This window comes from Egretta garzetta, unplaced genomic scaffold (genome assembly GCF_000687185.1).
Source record: "Egretta garzetta isolate BGI_Z169 unplaced genomic scaffold, ASM68718v1 scaffold91, whole genome shotgun sequence".
Classification (NCBI taxonomy): Eukaryota; Metazoa; Chordata; class Aves; order Pelecaniformes; family Ardeidae; genus Egretta; species Egretta garzetta.
Genome location: NW_009258661.1, coordinates 4058774 through 4077172, shown reverse-complemented (window position 1 = coordinate 4077172; position 18399 = coordinate 4058774). Strand labels below are relative to the sequence as shown.

At 43.5% G+C, this 18399-nt stretch overlaps 2 protein-coding genes and 1 long non-coding RNA gene across 4 annotated transcripts in view; 2 read left to right on the top strand and 1 right to left on the bottom strand.

Moving 5' to 3' along the window:
- Positions 1-262: 262 nt before the first annotated feature.
- On the top strand, positions 263-7659 carry KCTD6 (potassium channel tetramerization domain containing 6). 2 transcript variants are annotated; one of them, XM_009648374.2, is made up of 2 exons: positions 263-5064; positions 6279-7659. In XM_009648374.2, the coding sequence occupies exons 1-2, from the start codon at positions 5038-5040 to the stop codon at positions 6963-6965; spliced, it is 714 nt and encodes a 237-aa protein (XP_009646669.1). In that variant the 5' UTR covers positions 263-5037; the 3' UTR covers positions 6966-7659. The 2 variants fall into 2 exon arrangements, with proteins under 2 accessions (XP_009646669.1, XP_035759720.1); XM_035903827.1 differs by having other exon boundaries at positions 5867-7659.
- A 1754-nt stretch (positions 7660-9413) lies between these two features.
- Positions 9414-18399, bottom strand: part of ACOX2 (acyl-CoA oxidase 2) — an 18868-nt gene continuing 9882 nt past the window's right edge. Inside the window, exons 10-15 of the mRNA XM_009648373.2 lie at positions 18156-18346; positions 16637-16798; positions 15544-15649; positions 12297-12514; positions 10403-10535; positions 9414-9476 (exon numbers count right to left, since the gene is read on the bottom strand). Of these exons, the coding sequence (XP_009646668.1) occupies positions 9414-9476; positions 10403-10535; positions 12297-12514; positions 15544-15649; positions 16637-16798; positions 18156-18346 (873 nt within the window). The remainder of the gene's footprint in view (positions 9477-10402; positions 10536-12296; positions 12515-15543; positions 15650-16636; positions 16799-18155; positions 18347-18399) is intronic.
- Positions 14876-16721, top strand: LOC118453335. Its single transcript, XR_004843258.1, has 3 exons — positions 14876-14998; positions 15977-16253; positions 16564-16721. It is a non-coding gene; the product is annotated as an uncharacterized LOC118453335 (long non-coding RNA).

The following is an 18399-nucleotide window of genomic DNA, read 5'->3' as shown; positions in this document are numbered from 1 at the left end:
AGGATGCCGGGGCCTCGGCGTTGGGGTGGGGATGGGACGGCCGGTGCCCGGGTGCTGGCACCGCTGGGGAGGGGAAAAGGAAGGAGCGGGGAGGGCGCCGGGGTGGGAGCTGGGGTGCCCGGCGGTGATCTCTGGCAGGGAGGGTCTGGGTTATGTGGGTCGTGCCCCACCCGGGAGGGGAGGCAGAGCTGGGACGCTGCTTTGGGGTGGGGGTGTGGGCTCTTGGGTTACTTGCAGGGTGGTGAGGGGGCGAAATGTCTGGGTTCATTTCCAGCATCTTTGCTGAATCATTGTGATCCTGGGGAGAGCTCTCCCTCCGTGAGCTCTCTGGCTCCTCTGTGATGGAAACCGGCACTTCCCGGCTCCTGCCACAGGCCTGGGTCCCTCTCTGGCCTGGGCTCACAGGAAGGGTTTCTGCCCTGTCTTGCTGTTGCTCCTTAGTCTGTGCAGGGAGGCTCAGTGTTTCTGACACCTGCCTTCCTCCAAAACTGTTTGGAGATGCATTCCCACACACAGACAGCTACCAGTTAGTTTCACAGAAGTGACATAAATTGGGTAAAACCCAACTGTTGTCATGGGTGCTGAAAGCCTGGGTGCCTGGGGTTCCTTCGGCAGCACAGGGCCAGCAGGACCAGGCTAGGTGCAAGTGTTGTCTTTTGGCTCGTGTGAGAGGAGGGCCAAAGTAATGTGGTGATGTGAGCATTTCAAACAAGCAACAGTTAAAATAAAAGTTTGGAACCTGGACTTAAACCAGGATGTCGTAGAGCTCCTCAGGGGAGGGAAGGAAGCTTCAGGAGCTTGGAATTTATAGTGAAGCAATTAGACATAAAGGAGTGAAAACGCTGAGTGGCTAGCATGAGCGCTTTTCCCTCCTGCCTGAGGTGAAGACTAAGGATTAGTAAAAAGCAACGAAAGAAAAGCAAGAACTGAGTTAATTTTCAATAAACTGTATTAGTCATTCTAAACTTGACGTGTAGAAGGTGATGGATGCTTTCTTTAGTGAAGCTGATCTGCTGAATTACCAGAAGCTTCGGTAAACGGTTGTTTTAAGAGCTTGCCTCCTCCTCGCTCCTTTGGTTAGGGTAGTGCGGTGATGGATCCTCATGGATTTGCTCTGCAGGCTGTTGTCTCGCTGTACAGTTTGGTGGAGTACAGTCATCACTGGTGCTAGCTTAGTTTTTGTCAGTTCAGGTGAGTCACCAATAATGATTTACAATAAAAACTTGCCTTTCAAATGTTGTGAGTGGCTGGAGAATAGAGAGGTTGTCCACGTACAGCATAGCTGTGTTGAGGGTGGGCGTTGCTTTTTCTCATCTTTGGAGATCTAAATGTGAGAGGCAGGGAGCTCACTAAGTGGGTGAAACACCAGGTATATTTATTTGTATCAGTAGAGTCCTGGCTTTGCTCTTTTTAGTTTTCAAGTTGCAATTTGTAGAATTCCTGTCAATTGTATATTGACCTAGAAATCTAAGGTAACTATTGAGGTTAAGTAGTTTGCATGGAGGTTAAACACCTTTTGTTGTAATATTGATACTAAACTCTCCATTAAAGACTAGTGCCACAAGGAAATCCTTTCATTATTTTCTTCGAAAAACTAGATGAAAAACATTCAGAGCAAATCAGGTGGTATGTGGCTCTTGACTTTTAACTGTTAGGTGATTTTCTGCTCGTCCTTAAAGTAACTGCATGTGACACAAACACTATGATTTTCTCCAAGTGCAGTGGCCTTGACCAAACGTAGTGCATGTGGTCCCAGGAGTGTAAATGCTTGGCAGTGCTGCTGGCATCCTCTGGGCAGGTCCTGAACCCGTGTGTGTATTCACAGATGCAGATGTTCAGCTGACTGTCATTTGCTTTCTCTGAGTTTCAGCTTGCAAAATGGTTGCACGTTAGCAGCTCTGTTGCAGAAGCCCTGCTGAAGTTAATGGGACTACCTGTTGCAGAAGGGTTGCTGGTAGATAACCTTCTAATTCTCCGAGTCATAATACATGAAATAAGAGCAAGCATTTTATAAATGCTGTTATCCAATTTGGTGTATTAAATATAAAATGATGACTTGAGTGCTTTTCTTCAGAGGTACTCCTTTCTTGTAGTTCTGGACGTGCTTGGTGCTGAGCTACAGCAGCAGCGGTGATGACCACGTTAATGCTGTACATCATCTCCCTGCTCGCAGAAGCAGCTTGATGAAAGCAGGACTGTGGTTTGCCACAATCAGTGTACTTCTGCTCTCAGCAAGGAATGACATCCTGTTTGGCTTAAATGGTGTCAGCAGTTTGCCTGCCTGAATTTCTTCTTAAATGAGTTGTTTTTATGGTTATTAAAGACAGGCTGTCTTGGGATACGGCTGCATGTTGTCTGGTACCTGCTGTCTGGACATGAGTAGCCATGTTGGTGAGGCTGTCCCCGGGTGTGGTGTGTTGCTGTGTGACACAGGGACAAGAGCTGGCTTGAGGCTGCCCATCCCGTGGTATGGATGGAGTGAGTGGCTGCCCACCCTCACCAGTGCGTCACTGTATTTCATTCAGGAAGAATTTAAGACATGGTTGAAAGGGTGTATGTCGCGAAGGGCGTATGTCCCCACCCTTGTTGTGATGTGGTTTGTTAGTCCTTATCTCAGGCTGTACCTGAACTGAGCTATTTTTGCCTGTGAAGTTGTCCAGAAATTCAGAGCTCCCAGATTGGTGCGGGAAGCAGCGGGTAGCTGTGATCACACTTGGGCATTTTATGATGGCTTCCTGGTATCATCCCTTCGCGTTGTGCATCTTGCTCCAGCTCTGCCAGGGAGGTTTGTGCATGCCTAGTGATTCTGGGTCCTTACGCAAAGGTCAGTGAGACTTCTTGATGCCACTTATATGTTGAGAGCTGGGTTTCTTTCAGCTAATTGCTCTCGTAAATTATTCACTCCAGTATTACATAGCAGTGCTGTGATCAAAGATTAGTTCATGCCCTCGTACAGACAGGCGGTGTCATCTGTTTCTTTCCCTGATAAAGTCTTGATTCATCTGTAGTGTGGGCTTAGATGCTGACCAAAATAACATAGTAACTGTCCACCAGTTTAAATAACTCTGATGGGCATCTGTCTGTCTCTGAAATATTCTGAATGTATAATTCCAGTTAATTTTATTAAGACTGTGAATCTCTTCTGTCATGATTACCAGTGAAATTTCTGTCTGGCTGCATCATTTCACTTTCAAGTGAATGTTTTCCTTGAATATCAGAAACGTGCACCAGTCTCTCCTATTGATTTAATGCATCTGTATGTTATACTGGTGGTGTACTTGACCAGAATAACTCCTGCTGGAATTTACAAAGGTCTGTGCTGTTGATAAAGATTGATAAAGAAAACCTGAATGAATTCACTTCTTGATTTGTGAGCAGTTAAAGTAATTACAGAGGTTGGCAAAAGAGCTGGCATTCCAGGTTTATCTGCTGTTGGGGTGTGTGTGCTTTAATGTACTTTCTTGAGGCATGTTCTGTCTCTAACTTGTAAAAATAGGATCCTGGTATGACTAGTTCTGTATCTTAGTATTCCTTAGTCTTCTGTTGTCTCACCTCATGATTTTTGTATACTGACTTTGTTTTTTCTGCTCTTTAACACATCTGAGATGCGGCTGAGGCTGTGCTTGTGCTGCCGGTCCCCGAAGGCATGAGCTGCTGGATGCTGTTGTGCCCGGGCTGTGGGTTTGAGCAGGGTAGCAGAGCCCAGAGAAGTGGGCAGAGCAGGGTAGCAGAGCCTTGTTCTGTGATGAATGGGACTGACCTCGTTTGCTAGGAATGAGAAGGACAAGTAGTCTTTTTGGTTGGGAGTTAAGTGTGAACCTTCAGTTGTTTTAGAAGGTAGGGCCCTGGCTTGGCTAAATCTTAGTGCTGCTTTTAGCTGGGTGGCTGTGTTGAAGTTTGCTAGTAAAGAGGATGGGAGCAGAACTCTTGGTAACTGTGTGGTCTTTAAGATGTAAAAATAAACAAAGCTGAGAAGCTGTACCCTACTTAAAGCAGACTGACCTAAATTTTCAGCAGTTCTAGCAGCGAGGCAGGCTCTGGGTAGGGATAAAGGCTTACTGACAACTGGCTTCCCTGTCCATGCATCGCTTGACATGGTTGACAGGCCGCCTTTGGAAAATCTGGTGCCTGGGGTCACTGCTTCCCCCTCCTCGAGTTGCACAACCCGGGCTGTGGATTTCCCTTGCTGTGCTTGTGTGGAGCGAGTCCCCTTGTTATGCAAGTCAGCAGTTCAGCATCTTCTGGGAAGTCACCGCATGAACCACTTCTCAAATTGCCTTGGTTGGAGCATTGTTGAAAACATGTTTGATGTCCTCTGGCTTGTCCCTAAAGAGATTTCTTTCCAGAGTCTGTATGTGTGAAGTCCATTCGTACTCTTTGTCTGTAGATTAATGTTCTCGCTATCAATTGCAGTTCTCCACTACTGAATTATTAATTCCACAGTGAGATTTTTTTTTCTTCCTACTGTTCATTGACTTTCATGCTTGATTTATTCTTCTGTGCAGTTTGAAACTGGAGCATGGGAATTTTGACTAATATCAACAAATCACGTGTATGACCTCAATGGTGGCTAAATAAACTTTTTTAATTGGGAAAAGGACATCTGTCTTCCAAAGTATGTACAGTTTCCCATGTGAAAAGGAGTCCATTTGTGAATGTACGTTATCCTCAGAGGCGCGTTGCTTGTTATTTAACAAAACTGGGATGGTCAGACAGCTGGTGGAGTGATTACCCATTTGGTCTGGAGGCAGTCCTGTGGGTAGCGTGAAGGGAGAAGCAGGGAAAAGCTCGTTTGTAGATTCTTCTGCTAATGTGGCTTTGTAGCTGAATGCTCTCCCTGGCAGAGAGCCTGCCTTTGATTAGAAAGCATTCCCCTCGGTTGTTCTTGTAGGTACTGATGGTCTGCCATGTTTTGTTCTTTGTTTTGTGTTTTTTGTGTGTGCTTTTTCCTGCAGGGAGATAATAAGAGGTGAATTGCGTATCCTTTCGGCAGCCTTCTGTTAAACTTGGAATACCACAGTTCAAGCAATTGAACAGATGGATAATGGAGACTGGGGATATATGGTAAGTGAGCCTGCGTAAGTGTGCGCTGTGTGGTACAACTGGGCTTTCGAGATCCTGTGGTAAGAATCCTTCCAGATCTGTCTTGTGTAGATCCAGAGCTTCAGTCATGTGAGAAGAAAAATTCTACATGTTACGACAGCATACTAACATTCTCTGTAGTGCTTCACCTCGCTTGCTATTTGTGGGGAGAGCTCAGATTCCTATTTCCTAGGTACAATCAGTGAGTACTTAACTGATGCCTTAAGCTCACTGTTACCGTTTTCCTAACACGCAAAGGCTGAAGGTAGTTTGTGTTTCCTGCATATAATTTTAAGGACTTAGTAATTTTGTTTATAAAGAAAAATATTTTTCCTTGTAAACCCTGTTTCAAACTAGACAAACGCGTCTTATTTTTCTCCTCTTCTCTTTCTCTAAACATTCTGCTGCCATGCATATGTCTCTTCTCTGGCTGGCCTCAGTCCTGGTTGTTAGGGTTGGTGGCCAGATGGGATTTATGTTCCTTTCTCTCTTGCTTCCTCGTGTGCTATCTGGAAGCTGATGCAGACTGGTTTGTGCTCTGCCCCCTTCTTCTATGCAGCATGCTAATTTGCTAATAAATATTTCTTTTTACAGTTAAAAGCTGAAAGTTCTTTTTTGTTTGCTTGTTTTAATGATGACTCTTAATCAGTGCGTGGATTATTTTGATTGTGAGCTCTTGGTCCTGTGTCTAAACTTGCACTGTCATCCTCTTTTGAGGGGGAGAGAGAGGTTTAAGACTTGTTCAGCTGATTATTTTTTTTTTTCTTTCTTGTTTTTGTTCTAGAATGAGAAACAGATTGTGAAAGTAAGGAGCACTGATGGGCCTCATTCAGATTAACTTGTTCTTCAGGAAATATCTCTGTTCTCATTTCCCCATCTGTAGAATAGGAAAAAACCTTGTTGCCCAAATGCAAAACTGACTTCTGTGACAGTGGCTCAGTTGTTAGGATTTCTAAAACATTCTGGAAATGCGTATTCTGAATGTTAAGTATCACCCTGTCTAGTTGGCAGTTGTGCCTTGTTGCTAGGTGGCTTGGATTTGTTCGCGTTTAAAAACCACTTAAAGGCTTCAAATGGGAGAAGCGTGATCCTCTCCAGAGCCTGCAGTTTTCAAACAGTATTTGCCACGTGTGTCAGTGCGGTGATTGAATCTTCTTGTGGTGGCTTGATAAACTCTGCAATTTCTCTCTTTCTAGATGACTGATCCAGTCACACTAAATGTGGGTGGACACATGTATACGACATCCCTTACAACTCTAACAAGATATCCTGACTCGATGCTTGGAGCCATGTTCAGGGGAGACTTCCCCACTGCCAGGGACTCTCAGGGCAATTACTTTATTGACAGAGATGGACCACTTTTCCGTTATGTTCTTAACTTTTTAAGGACCTCAGAGCTCACTTTGCCACTGGACTTCAAGGAGTTTGACCTACTTCGGAAAGAAGCGGACTTCTATCAGATTGAACCACTAATTCAGTGTCTTAATGACCCCAAGCCGCTGTATCCCGTGGATACCTTTGAGGAAGTGGTGGAGCTGTCCAGCACCCGGAAGCTCTCCAAGTACTCCAACCCGGTGGCTGTAATCATCACGCAGCTCACCATCACGACGAAAGTCCATTCGTTACTGGAAGGTATTTCAAACCACTTCACAAAGTGGAATAAGCATATGATGGACACCAGGGACTGCCAGGTTTCCTTCACTTTTGGGCCATGCGATTACCACCAGGAAGTGTCGCTCAGAGTCCATCTGATGGAGTACATCACAAAGCAAGGCTTCACGATCAGGAATACCAGAGTTCATCATATGAGCGAGCGTGCCAATGAAAACACAGTGGAGCATAACTGGACTTTCTGTAGACTGGCACGGAAAACAGATGACTGATTCTGACTCCACAGGAGCCACTTCAGTGATTAGCAACTTAATTGGACAGCAAACCCGAGAGAGTCTGGATTTTGACTAGAACAACAATGTGGGCTTTTTTTATACGACTATTTATTGTTTATCAGTAAGGACTGGAGGAGTTTCATTCTCTAGCAGCTCTGTCCTTTTGTCCTGTTCGGAAAAAAAATAATGCATGTGCCTGTTCAGTCAAGACACCTTTTTGTTTGAAAGAGGGAGTCCGAAGAATTAGTACAATAGGGTATTTTGTGTCATTAACACAATTCTCTGACGCAACTTAAAGTGCTAAAATTACCTCCATTTAAATGGTTTCTAATCCATCTAATGCTACGGTACTGGGAGCAAAAAACAAATGGAATTTAAGATGCAGTTGGGGAAAAGCTGCTATCATGTAGACTAATTTAGTTTCTAAATCAATAAACAGTATTGTAATGTTCTAGGAAAACAAATCCCACCCTTTAAAAGTACTTGATAAGTACAGTTTGTTACAGTTATGACAACTGTTTCTTTCTATGCATATAAATCAAGCAACCAAATATTATCTGTAGCCATGGAAATACGATTAGAAATATTTATATTGGATTCTAAATGCAAAATGTCCCTGTGGTAGAATTCATATTTTTAATGCCTGGTGCAATATTATTCCCAAGTGTAATGCCTGCCAGCAAGAAGCTAATAAAAATGTGGAACACAGACTACTACTTTGTTTTTTTTTTTTTTTTTTGTCTTCCAGAACTGTGATACTTAAAGAACAAAACCCAACCAAAAAAACCCACCCAAAACCCTGTTTTTGTGTTCTGCTCAGTAGTTCAGATGCTCTGGTAGGGCTCCATTTTCCTCCATTATGGATGTACTTTGTTCTTTTTTGTCTTAATCAGTTGATTCAACTATCCTCATTATAGGAAAAAGCTTTTGTTTTGAAAACTTCATTATGGCTAATAAAAGGATGGCAAGTATTTGTACTGGCTAGAGGGATGGGGTTGGAGGGAACACAGAGCCTAAATACTTGTAGCCGCTAAGTAGCGTTGTCTGGTTTGTCAGTGATTTAGCTAGTGACTTTATATGTATAATTTTAACTGTAGAGTGTGGTTTCTGATATGTTCAAGTCAAGGCACTAAAGTTCTGTGGTTTTACTCAATTTTGATTAGCCATTTCTGCTTATCTCGGGCACTTTGTCATAGTTATTAATAGAAATTCTGGTTATGCTCCAACTTGAATGCTGTTGGGAGTGAGAGAGTTGATATCTGTTTTGATGAAAGGATCACGTTCTCCCGTGAAGTTCTTGTCACAAGTGTTCCTTACCCCAACTGCTTTGCTCTCTGGGCTGTGTGGACCACAGCTCTTTGGGGATGTGAAGGAGTGTCTGGATTTCTATGGTAGCTACTGGTTCTTGAAAGTGGGAGCTTCCCATCCCATCTCTCACTCAAAAGGCCCATCTCAGAGGTTTATTTGTCATATTTTGTCTCCCCTCTTCCTGCATTGTAGGGGTTTTGACTTCTGTAATAAGAGGTGGTAAGAGCTTTGTTCTTCCTATAGGGGGGAAAGAAAAGCTGAACTGATGGAGCTCGGGAAAAGTGGTTGTTTCCTTCCTGCAACAGGTGGTAAGAAATATCTGTGTTAACTGGCATTGAATTATAATCACAAGATGTTCTTTGCAATGCTTAATTTACTAGCAAATTAATGACTGACCTGGCTCAGCCTGCCCTTTCCATAACTATGAAGTATAATAATTAGAGAAGCAGTATTCCAAATAATACACTTTATTGGAGCCCAGGATTTATAGAAAGGCAGCATGAGCAGCTCTATTAATGGGAAAGTAAATTTTGCAGATTGGAGTTGGCATCAGCTTTGCCTGAATCTTCATTAGCCAGGAATACTCCACTGCAGAGCAAGTTAAAAGCTGTTTTAATTGTCCAAACAGATGTACTTTCTAATACACTTCTTGATCTAAGAGAGCAGGTTGTTCCTAGAAACCAAGGACCTTCCTTGGGTTTTTTAGTAAAGTAGGTTTTTGGGGGTTTGATTTTTTTTTTGTTTGTTTGTTTTGAAAGCACTGTACAGTTAAAACACACTGAGGGGAGTTCCTAATGTGGTGGTTTTGTGTTTTGGTTTTTTTTTTTCCCCTTAATTGTCATATAGTGGATTTAGAAAAAGAAAAAGAAAGCCAAATGGCATCGTTTTGATGCTATCAGGATGCTTCAGGTTAGAAACCAGCAAACTGAGGCTATTTCTGACTAGATTGCCTCATAGTGGTGGGTACCACTCAGCATTGTTTGGCTTCTGTCTGATTAAATGCAAATGGCTGGCTAAGAATCTTGTTCCATATTCGTTGCAACTGCAAGTAAGCAACTAATTATTAATTCTGATTAGTCATTAGTGATGCTTCAGAAATGTACTGCTGCACAAAGAACAGGAGGAAATGTGTGGTCTTCACATTTTCGACAGCGTGTTGTGAAGAAGTGGCTTCAAATACCTTTCATAGGCTGGGTTGATCTGTTCAGAAAGAGAATGTGGAAGGGAATTAATGTTAATTAAGAAGAAGGAAAAGGCTATAATTTTTTTCTTAAGAATGACCTCTGAAATCTAGAAAGCTAGACTATTTAAAAAACCCCAAACAGCCAGCTACTTAAGCTATGCAAAGTCTCTTCCCCTATAGTATGTGCTGTCCTTCATAACCAGTACACAATACTCATCCCAAATGGAAGAGCATACTATTTAACTTCAAAAGATACGCTTGAACTTGAATGTTTGCTGAAGGCAAATTTTATGTTCAGCTGTAGAATTTCAAAGGGTTGCTGATTACCACAGTAAAAATCTCACTTAGGGCAAAATGAGTTTTCAAACAGAGCAATAGCTATTTGCATCGTGCAGAATTTTCCATTACTCTACAATATAGATGAATTAAGAAGTGAAAGTAAGTGCTAAAGACCATGAAGGCTGAAATTGCCTTGTTTAACATTTATACTTTCTGGTTAAACATATTATTAAAAAAAATATATATGTTGCACTAGTAAAAGTACCAGTGAATGGAAAATACCCTGCAATTAGCGTCTCTTGCAGCCATCTAGTGTTGTTCCGTAATATGTAAACTATGTAAACAGACTTTTGGTTTAGCTTATTTTGTACAATGTTACCTCAGTGATAAAAGTTTAAAAACCAAAACCATATTGGTGGTGCATGGGAATCCAGCTCCTAGGTATGAGCTCCAGTACTCTGGGGGATACAATTCATTGTTAGGTGAAATGTCTGAGCTAAGACTGTAGGTGGCATAACTGGGGTATCACAGGTCATCATTCAGAGTGAGATACTAAGAATTAAATTATTCCACTTCTATCTGCACTTCTTTTAATAAAAGAAAAGCAAACCGTTTCTGCTCTGGCTGATGCAGAAGTTGCCTGGCTGTAGTCCAGCACCCCTACCTGCTTGTTGGTTGGTGACTTCCGAGCCCACTCGTAAAGCCGTTGGTAAACCTGTCCATCGTAACTGCCAAGCGCAGAATTCAAGCTCTTATCTGTGAAGTCAAAAGCGTCCACTAGTGGAACAGCATCCTTCCTAAGGAGCAGATGAATGATGTGCATATTACTGAAGCAGGTATTGTTTTGTAAGGGGAGAAAATAAGTCAAAGGTAAACTTGGAAGCCAGTTGTTGAGGTTTCTCAGCCTAAAAAGCTTGTGCCAGTTTTTCCCCTTGCCTACACTGTGGGGAAAATCCTGCTTGTTTGGATTCCTCCGAGGCTTGTTCTACTAATGCCCTGAGTGGTCTGTGCTATTGAATGGGTATTTGCAGGGTCGTGTAATCACCTGGGGTCCGTCCCTAATTCTCTAATTTAGGACTCAATCTCATGTCAGATGTTTTCTCAGCAGACTCTGCCAGTTCTTGCTTTTGGTTTTTCTCAGGCTTTGTTTTGTTCTCTTTTGTTTTTCTTATGCTGCTTGTGTTTGTCTTACAAAATGGAAGAAGGATGCTACTAGACTGATGTGAAGTGCTTTGCTGATCTCCAGCCTTCATCTACTCTTCCAAGTATTTCTCTTACCTCATCATAGAGTGTCATGGTCTTCTGCTCTCTTTGTGTCTGTAAGAACAAAGCAACCCTGAACCGCACCAAGGCTCCATCTAGCCCAGGGCCTACCTGACAGCAGTCAGCAACAGACAGCTAGAGCATAAGGACAAGTGTGTAATGACAGCATCTTCTCCAAAGCAGGAGATGGTTTCTTTTTCCCTGTCCTCCCATTGCCCTGGGTGTAGGAAGTTGTGCTGGCTGTACCTCACACCTGAGGTACAGGGATGCAAAGCAGTTTGCTCAAATGTTGGCCTTTGCATCAACCAGTTCCTTTTGGGGAAGGGCTGTTTGGGGGTTTGGGAACGGCTGGGTTTTTGCTACAGACCGGAAAGTGTTTGTATCCTTTCTTCTAACTGTAAAGAACTGACTCTAATTACCCAGGTAAATACCTGCTCTGTTCTTGAATCCTGTTAACAAGGCATGGACTGACACAGAGAAGTTGCAACGAATTCCAGAGATGACAACGTGTTAGGCTTTTGAAAGTGTTATGTTAAGCTTATCGCTTAACTTGAATTCTGCGATCAGATCTGAAAATGCTTGCTGTTTGGCTCAGTCCTGTCTGGCTCTTGGTTATGGTGTATTCTTGTTTCTCTCCAGGTGGCTTAAGTAGCATTTTATATACAGGGGCAACTCACTTCTCTGCACCATAAGTCAATCTGTTCTTAACAAACAGCACTGAGTAGTGAAAGATGAACCCTTTGCCAGAAAGCCTTTGTGAGTGTTGTGGTAAGTTAAAACGTTACCATGTCTCAGAGTTCACGTAGTTAGTAATAAATGGTGTCGAGCAGATGCATCTCAATGAGCTGTAGGCAGGATTGTTTGGGTACCAGTTGCAACTCAGCCATGGCAACGAGTAGGCTGTATTAGCTGCGGCTTAAGCAGATTTTGCAGTGTATGATCGGTTGCTGTGGCTGCCTCCTGCCAGTGCTGCTCTCACTATTTCCCTGCTTTTGCTCTACTGCAAATGGTAGAAAGTGTTCAGGATTTCTTGACTTATAATTTAAGATTTCATGTTACAGAACTTTAATTTAGAGATTGCAGAGGAGCTGCATGGTTAGGTCTGATTTGCTGTGAAAACAAGCTCTGTGTAAATATTTCAGTCAATTTCTAGTGCTGCCAGGCAATGAAAATAAAACCCGAATGAGGTGAATTGGCTTCGGAGATGTTGCCATAGGTACAGCAGCACCCTTTTATATCTATCACAGGGACAAACTGAATAGCTGTGTAACTCCTCTCATGCTAGAGCAGCTCACCGAATGACAGCCAGGAGGTCCAGGTATGATGCTGTGACCATGTCCATTTGAGCTCCAGATATGTATCCATCATGCAAGAAGACTCCTGCATTCGAGAAGATCCCATGTAATGCAAAGAGGTCACAAAGATGTTTCATAATTTTCTGGATGCCAGCCTTGGTCTCGAGTTTTTCCACAGTTTCTGCAAAGTTTTTCACTGTGATGTAGTGGCAGTGAGCCTGGAAAACAAATGCAATCAACAGTGAATGCACCTCAAAACACTTTTAGTAGGCCAAGTGACTCAAATGTTCTCGCTAAGAATATAAACCCTTTTCATTTCCCTGGCACTTTTCCAGTCTGTATTCTTTGTTTGCTGGTTGACCAGGCCTTTTGCATTCATGTCCTACAGCGACAGTAGAGGAGAGAATTGGGGGTGCAAACAGTCAACGCTGGGGTAATTGTAAACTCTAGAAAACTGCTTCAGAAATCATGGTAGTACTTAATCTAAATATTTCTGATGAATACCCCAAAGAGTTTGTGTGATGGAAACACATTGGAACATGCTTGTGTTGACCCCTAGCAAGTGAATCTTGGTTATACATCAACAGGAGAGAACTTTTGTTGAAGACCGTGGGCTCGTGGTACATTGGGTTCAGTGTCTACAGGGCTTCAGCTCTGTTCTTCTGTGACAACAGAGGTTTTCAACCGAACTTACCTCTTGCTTTTGTGGTTTTAAGTAAATTGATGATTTCTGGGTCAGATACCAGTAAAGCGTCTAACTGTAGAGTTACAGAGATATCAGCTGAGGTCCAGAGCAAGCGAAGCAGGCTGACTCCACCTGTTTGTGGGGGTGACTCTTGTTATGCTGACATTACTGTGGGTGGGTGGTGGTGGTGGTATCTGCACGGGTTCACTCCCCCACTGTACAGTTCTCCTCCCAGCTGTGGGTGTAAGCATGGCACGCCTGCACTGCAACTCTCCCTGCTAGCACGGTCAAGCAGTGTGGAGGCCAGTGTGGACTGCAGAACCTGCCCGGGAAGCTGGGTGTCTGCTTGAGCAATTACCCTGTGTGGAGTCTGCAGCAAAGCCGTACCCAGTGTTTGAGCCACTCAGCTGAGAGCTGGCAGGCATCAATTCATATAGCTGCTGTGCCAGTCCTGTGGGTGGGTCTTCAGGGAAGGTGTGGAATGAGAAGTAACTATGGAAGTGCCCCAAGAAGGCAGCAGGCTATCAAGGTTTTAAAGTTATGGGGGAAACTCAAGGGTTTTGGGTGACTCTTCCTCTCCCTGAAGTATCTAAGAAACTTTGGGGGCCTGGATCCCATTTTCTGAAGAGTGGAGCAGCATGACTACCACTGACACTACCACAGCCAGCCCTCTGCGTATGTTAGGTTCTTCAGAAATAGTTTATTTCTGACTAGTCCTGTGTCTAGGTTCTCCTCCTTGCTTCTCAGAGAGAGCTGGGTTCCAGCTGCTCCTCAGATATGTGGTCTCCCCTGCTCTTCAGTCCTGAGACCTTGGCCACCCATTCAAGTGGGTGTGGGAGGGAACACCTTGTTTGGGTTTGTGTGCAGGGAGCGCTGGTCAGAGCCTTTTCTAGAGGTGGTCCTAAATAGGAATATTTTGCTTCAGTTTTGTCCACTAAAAATATATTTACATTTAAACTATTGGGAAAGTAATTTAAAAAAGTGACTTTGTTTATAAGAGGTCTCCTTGTTTTTGAGGCAATTACTCTGGTTTTCTGCTCTTTTCAAGCTTACAGTATTGAATACTTGCTGCTTCCACTGACTCTGTGCAATTGAAAATGAGGGGTGATGCATGGCAGACGGGTGACCACAAAAAATGCTGATGCTGAGATCAAATCTTTGCTCCCTTACTCAGGGAGTTCTTGTTTTGACGGATTACAACTGTGCTTACCGGTATGAGCAGATCAACGCTTCCGATGGCTTTGAAAGGATCTCGGCTGTTGCTGAGAAAGGGTTTGACTCATCGAGGACTTCATCTAATTGACTGGCTGCAAGGGGCTGTTCCCTACTGTGAAACCACTGAGATGGTATCACCACAGTTAGGTGTGTGTAGGGTTCCTTTTGCCCTATTAGGGGCTTCTTGCTAAGCCCATTTCAATTTGGGCTGGCTGAAAGGTAGATTACAGCCATGTGTTTTTCACTAAAAATTGAATGAAGTACTTTAAGCAAGCTGTGGATCTGTTTCAAAATCTTCCTTTTCTCAGCTTAGGAAGGAAGACCTTCACCATGATTGTAGAGGACTTGCACTTAATTGCATTTTAAAAAAAGAATTTTGCTTTTTTGAGATACTGATTATCAGTGGTTTTGGTTTTTCATTTAAGTTCAGGGCTGTCCTCCCCTCTTGCTTTTTTTTTTCTGCTTAGTTCTGTACTAACCCCTGTTTTGGGGAACAAATGCTGCTGTTCTGATCCTGCTTCAGCTGAAGGCATGCTGGTTGCCTGGCTGATCCATGTGAACTGGGAGTTGGGTTTTGAATCTTTTATTAATTTGACTTTGATTTGATTTTTCTTTCAGTAGTGATTAACACTGCACTTACTACTGCTTTTCACTGTTTTCCCTGCAGTTATCTCTCCTTGTGAGAGCGGTAGATGTCAGAAATCCCAGGCGTGGTTCACCCCTGCTGTCCACCAGCTTTCAGTAGGGTGGCTTTGGGGAGGCTTTCCTCTGGGAGCCAGAAACGCTGGATTCTTATAAAAAGGTGAGCGTTAGCTGGAGGTGGTGGGTTCTTTTTGCAGGATAGGGGAGGTCTGATTCTGCTAGTAGTGGCAGCATAACTGTGAATGTGGGTTTTTTGGGGTTTGATTTTTTTGTTTTTGTTTTTTTTTTCTTCTCCCCTCCCTGGGGGTTGTGGAGTCTCCTTCTCTGGAGATATTCAAAGCCTGCCTGGACGAAGTCCTATGTAACATGCTCTAGGAGAACCTGCTTTAGCAGGGGGGGTTGGACTAGATGATCTCCCGAGGTCCCTTCCAACCCTTGCGATTCTGTGATTCTTTCATTTCTACTTCCTTTAGTTTTTTTTTTTTTCTACCTGGCTTACTCAGACGGGAAATTCTTCGCATCATGAATTGCTTCTTACTACAATTTTTCCACCCTGCAGACCACAGTGGTGCCCTGGTCTTTGTGGTATCCCTTAGATGCTAACAGAAAACAATAAAATTGCTGAGACCTTAAGCTAATCACGCCATTTCTGTTGCATATTGTATCATAAAGACAAATGTCAAATAAGCAGGTAATTTTGCTAACCTTCGCAGCCTGCACCAGCTGCACCGTGCACTGGTTCCACGCGTCGTGCTTTCTGACTCCAGACTGAATCAAGTCCTGTAGTTTAGCTGCTGTGTTGCTTACAAGTCTGGAAAATTGAAAAAGCATATTGTATATGAATATAGCAGCCCACATGTGCTCAGTTCATACCCAGACTTGTGTGTGTTCATATGGCAAAATGGCATTTCTGACATCTGAAGTTATCTGTGCTGAGTATGAGCAAATTTACATTGTGCAAAATCTAAGTACAAATTGCAAGACCACCCTGGTACTGAAGAATTTCTGCCTTCTCAGCTTCCATGGGGTCTGCTGAGTTTTTCTTGGGTTGTGTGTGTGTAAGGAGAGTTTGCAAAACAAAATAAAGTGGTGATAATATTGGTCTGATGTTATGTTATGTTTCTACTTTTCTACATAGGGATCCAAATCCTGTTCCTGTCGACACCAAAGCTTTCAGAAGAATGGCTCTGTCTTTACACCGATTTGAATGAGAACAGGGTTGTCTATCTGTTTACCTGGTTTTCAGAGACGACGCCTATATGGCCCATAACAATGCACATAACACTCATGAGACCACTCGTGATACCATTTTCATTTGTGTTGGGTAGTTGAATGTGTAGTTGAAAGGCTACAGACAGAATGAAAGGCTCTGAGTTTGCTGTGGTGTTAACTGAAAACGAACATCATTTTCACAGGTATGTGAAATTTTAACTTTCTGTGTGGAATTGCACAGGGTCCAGTTGCCGAAAGGTTTTACTGGATGGCAACTCAGTGATGTGGTCTGGGATTTGCTTAAATAGTGCCATCAGCTTGGTATAGAATCAGCTCTATGGAATACGGTTGTTAGGTAGCGCATGGCTTAAAAACTTTTGAGGTTCTGAATGTGAAAGCTTCATACTGAACATTTGACATGGCTGTTAATCCCGTGTGAGTCTCCCTTTTCTCTTTCAGGAGCAGATGGTGTCAATTCTTGTGTAACTTGTGTTATTTTGCCTCCCTTTAAAGCAAGGAGGAAGCTGAGCTCAACACATTTCTGATGTCAAAGAGAGAAACCCCGTCTGCCATCCCCCGTACTGACCTAATTGCCACATGTTGGTAAGCCTCAGTGTAAATATCTGGACTGAGAAAATCCAACTTGTTCTTGGCTGGACACTTCCCGGGTTTCCCTGCAGCCAGGTAAGTGACGGATGGTGGAACAGGCTGGCCCGTGCTGGCTGCCATGAAGCACTTCATCAGGAACCTGGGAAGAGGGTCGCAGTCAGAGCAGGGTATGGCTGTGGTCCCCACGCAGCAAACGGTCACGCAGAAAGTAAAGTGGACTTGGGTGGGTAGCAGCAAGGTGTGACCCATCCCATCAGTGATCCAGAATGGACTTAAACAAGTAATGACCTTTTGTTTTGCATGTTATTTGCGATAACCTGATCTGTGATGGGTCTCAGAGGTAGTCTGTCTACTGTATTTAAGGCTACAGCAATCCATAGTGATGAATTTTTAGGAAGAAACTTGCTGTGGCTATTAGCAGTCTCAGCTGCATGGTGATTAGATACATTATCAACTTTGCAGCCTGAGTCTTAATGCTCTGGGAGTCTTAACAGTGGTTTGGTGTTACTCTCTGTGATCCCCAACACACAGTCACATTATGTTAACAAACTTGAGGCCCTTTCTTGCAGCTAAACATAGGTCTAAGGAGCATTCCCCACTCCCTTATTTTTTTTTTGGCACTTCTGCTATGACCTAGACTGACCAGGTCTGGAAGTAAAAGCTTACAGCATTTCTCTTGACCTTGCTATTGATCTTGCAAGAAGCAGCAGTAATGAGTGCAGAACCGTCCGCATGTGCAAGCACAGAGCTACGTGGTAGCACCTCTGTCCCTGGGAAGCGTACTGTTTGTCTCCTTCTAGTAAAAACACACATTATTAAAAGTTCAAGCAGCTGTGGTTTCTTTCTCCCGTATTTCATCTGCTCTGGATAATCATCAGTCTGTGTGTTCAGAGGAAAGTGGTGTTCTCAGAGCATGACTCATCTGCTTTCGGTATTCAACTTTGTCCTTCTCTGAATCAATCTCACTTTACCAATATTGCATTACGTTGGTTGCTTAAAAAAATAAACCGCAAAACTTGTATAGCAATGCTTTTGCTGCGCTACTAGACAAAGAGGAAAATGAGGTTATGCAGAACAGCACCTGCGTACATCCCCAAACCAAAAATAGAAGAGAGAATCCAATTCCCACACACCTCCATGCCTGTTAGACAGAAGACATGAATAGTTTATGTCCTGAGCTGTATTTTTGGAAGGTGCTGTGAGAAAGGAGTAGCTGGTTTTACTGGTTTAGGAGAAGTGGTAGAGGCTGAATAAATGAGGGGGCAGGCTTTTAGACGAACAAATTTGAATTGTTACCTGGCAGTTTGCAGGAGCAAAATGGTGTTTTCCCCTTCGTAAATACAAGAAGCAAGTATTTTAGTGTACAAGGAAGGGAGTCCACTCAGCAAGGAGTAACCATGTCCCCCGCACGCCCGGAGGCAGATCTCCACTGCTGAAGTGCAGTACTGAGTAACCACAGCGGGCAGGCTTTTAGACGAACAAATTTGAATTGTTACCTGGCAGTTTGCAGGAGCAAAATGGTGTTTTCCCCTTCGTAAATACAAGAAGCAAGTATTTTAGTGTACAAGGAAGGGAGTCCACTCAGCAAGGAGTAACCATGTCCCCCGCACGCCCGGAGGCAGATCTCCACTGCTGAAGTGCAGTACTGAGTAACCACAGCTTTGAAACCTGAAGAAAACGCATGGAGCTGTTTTAAAAAAAAAAAAAAGGGGGGGGGGGGGGGGGAGGGGGGTATGTGGG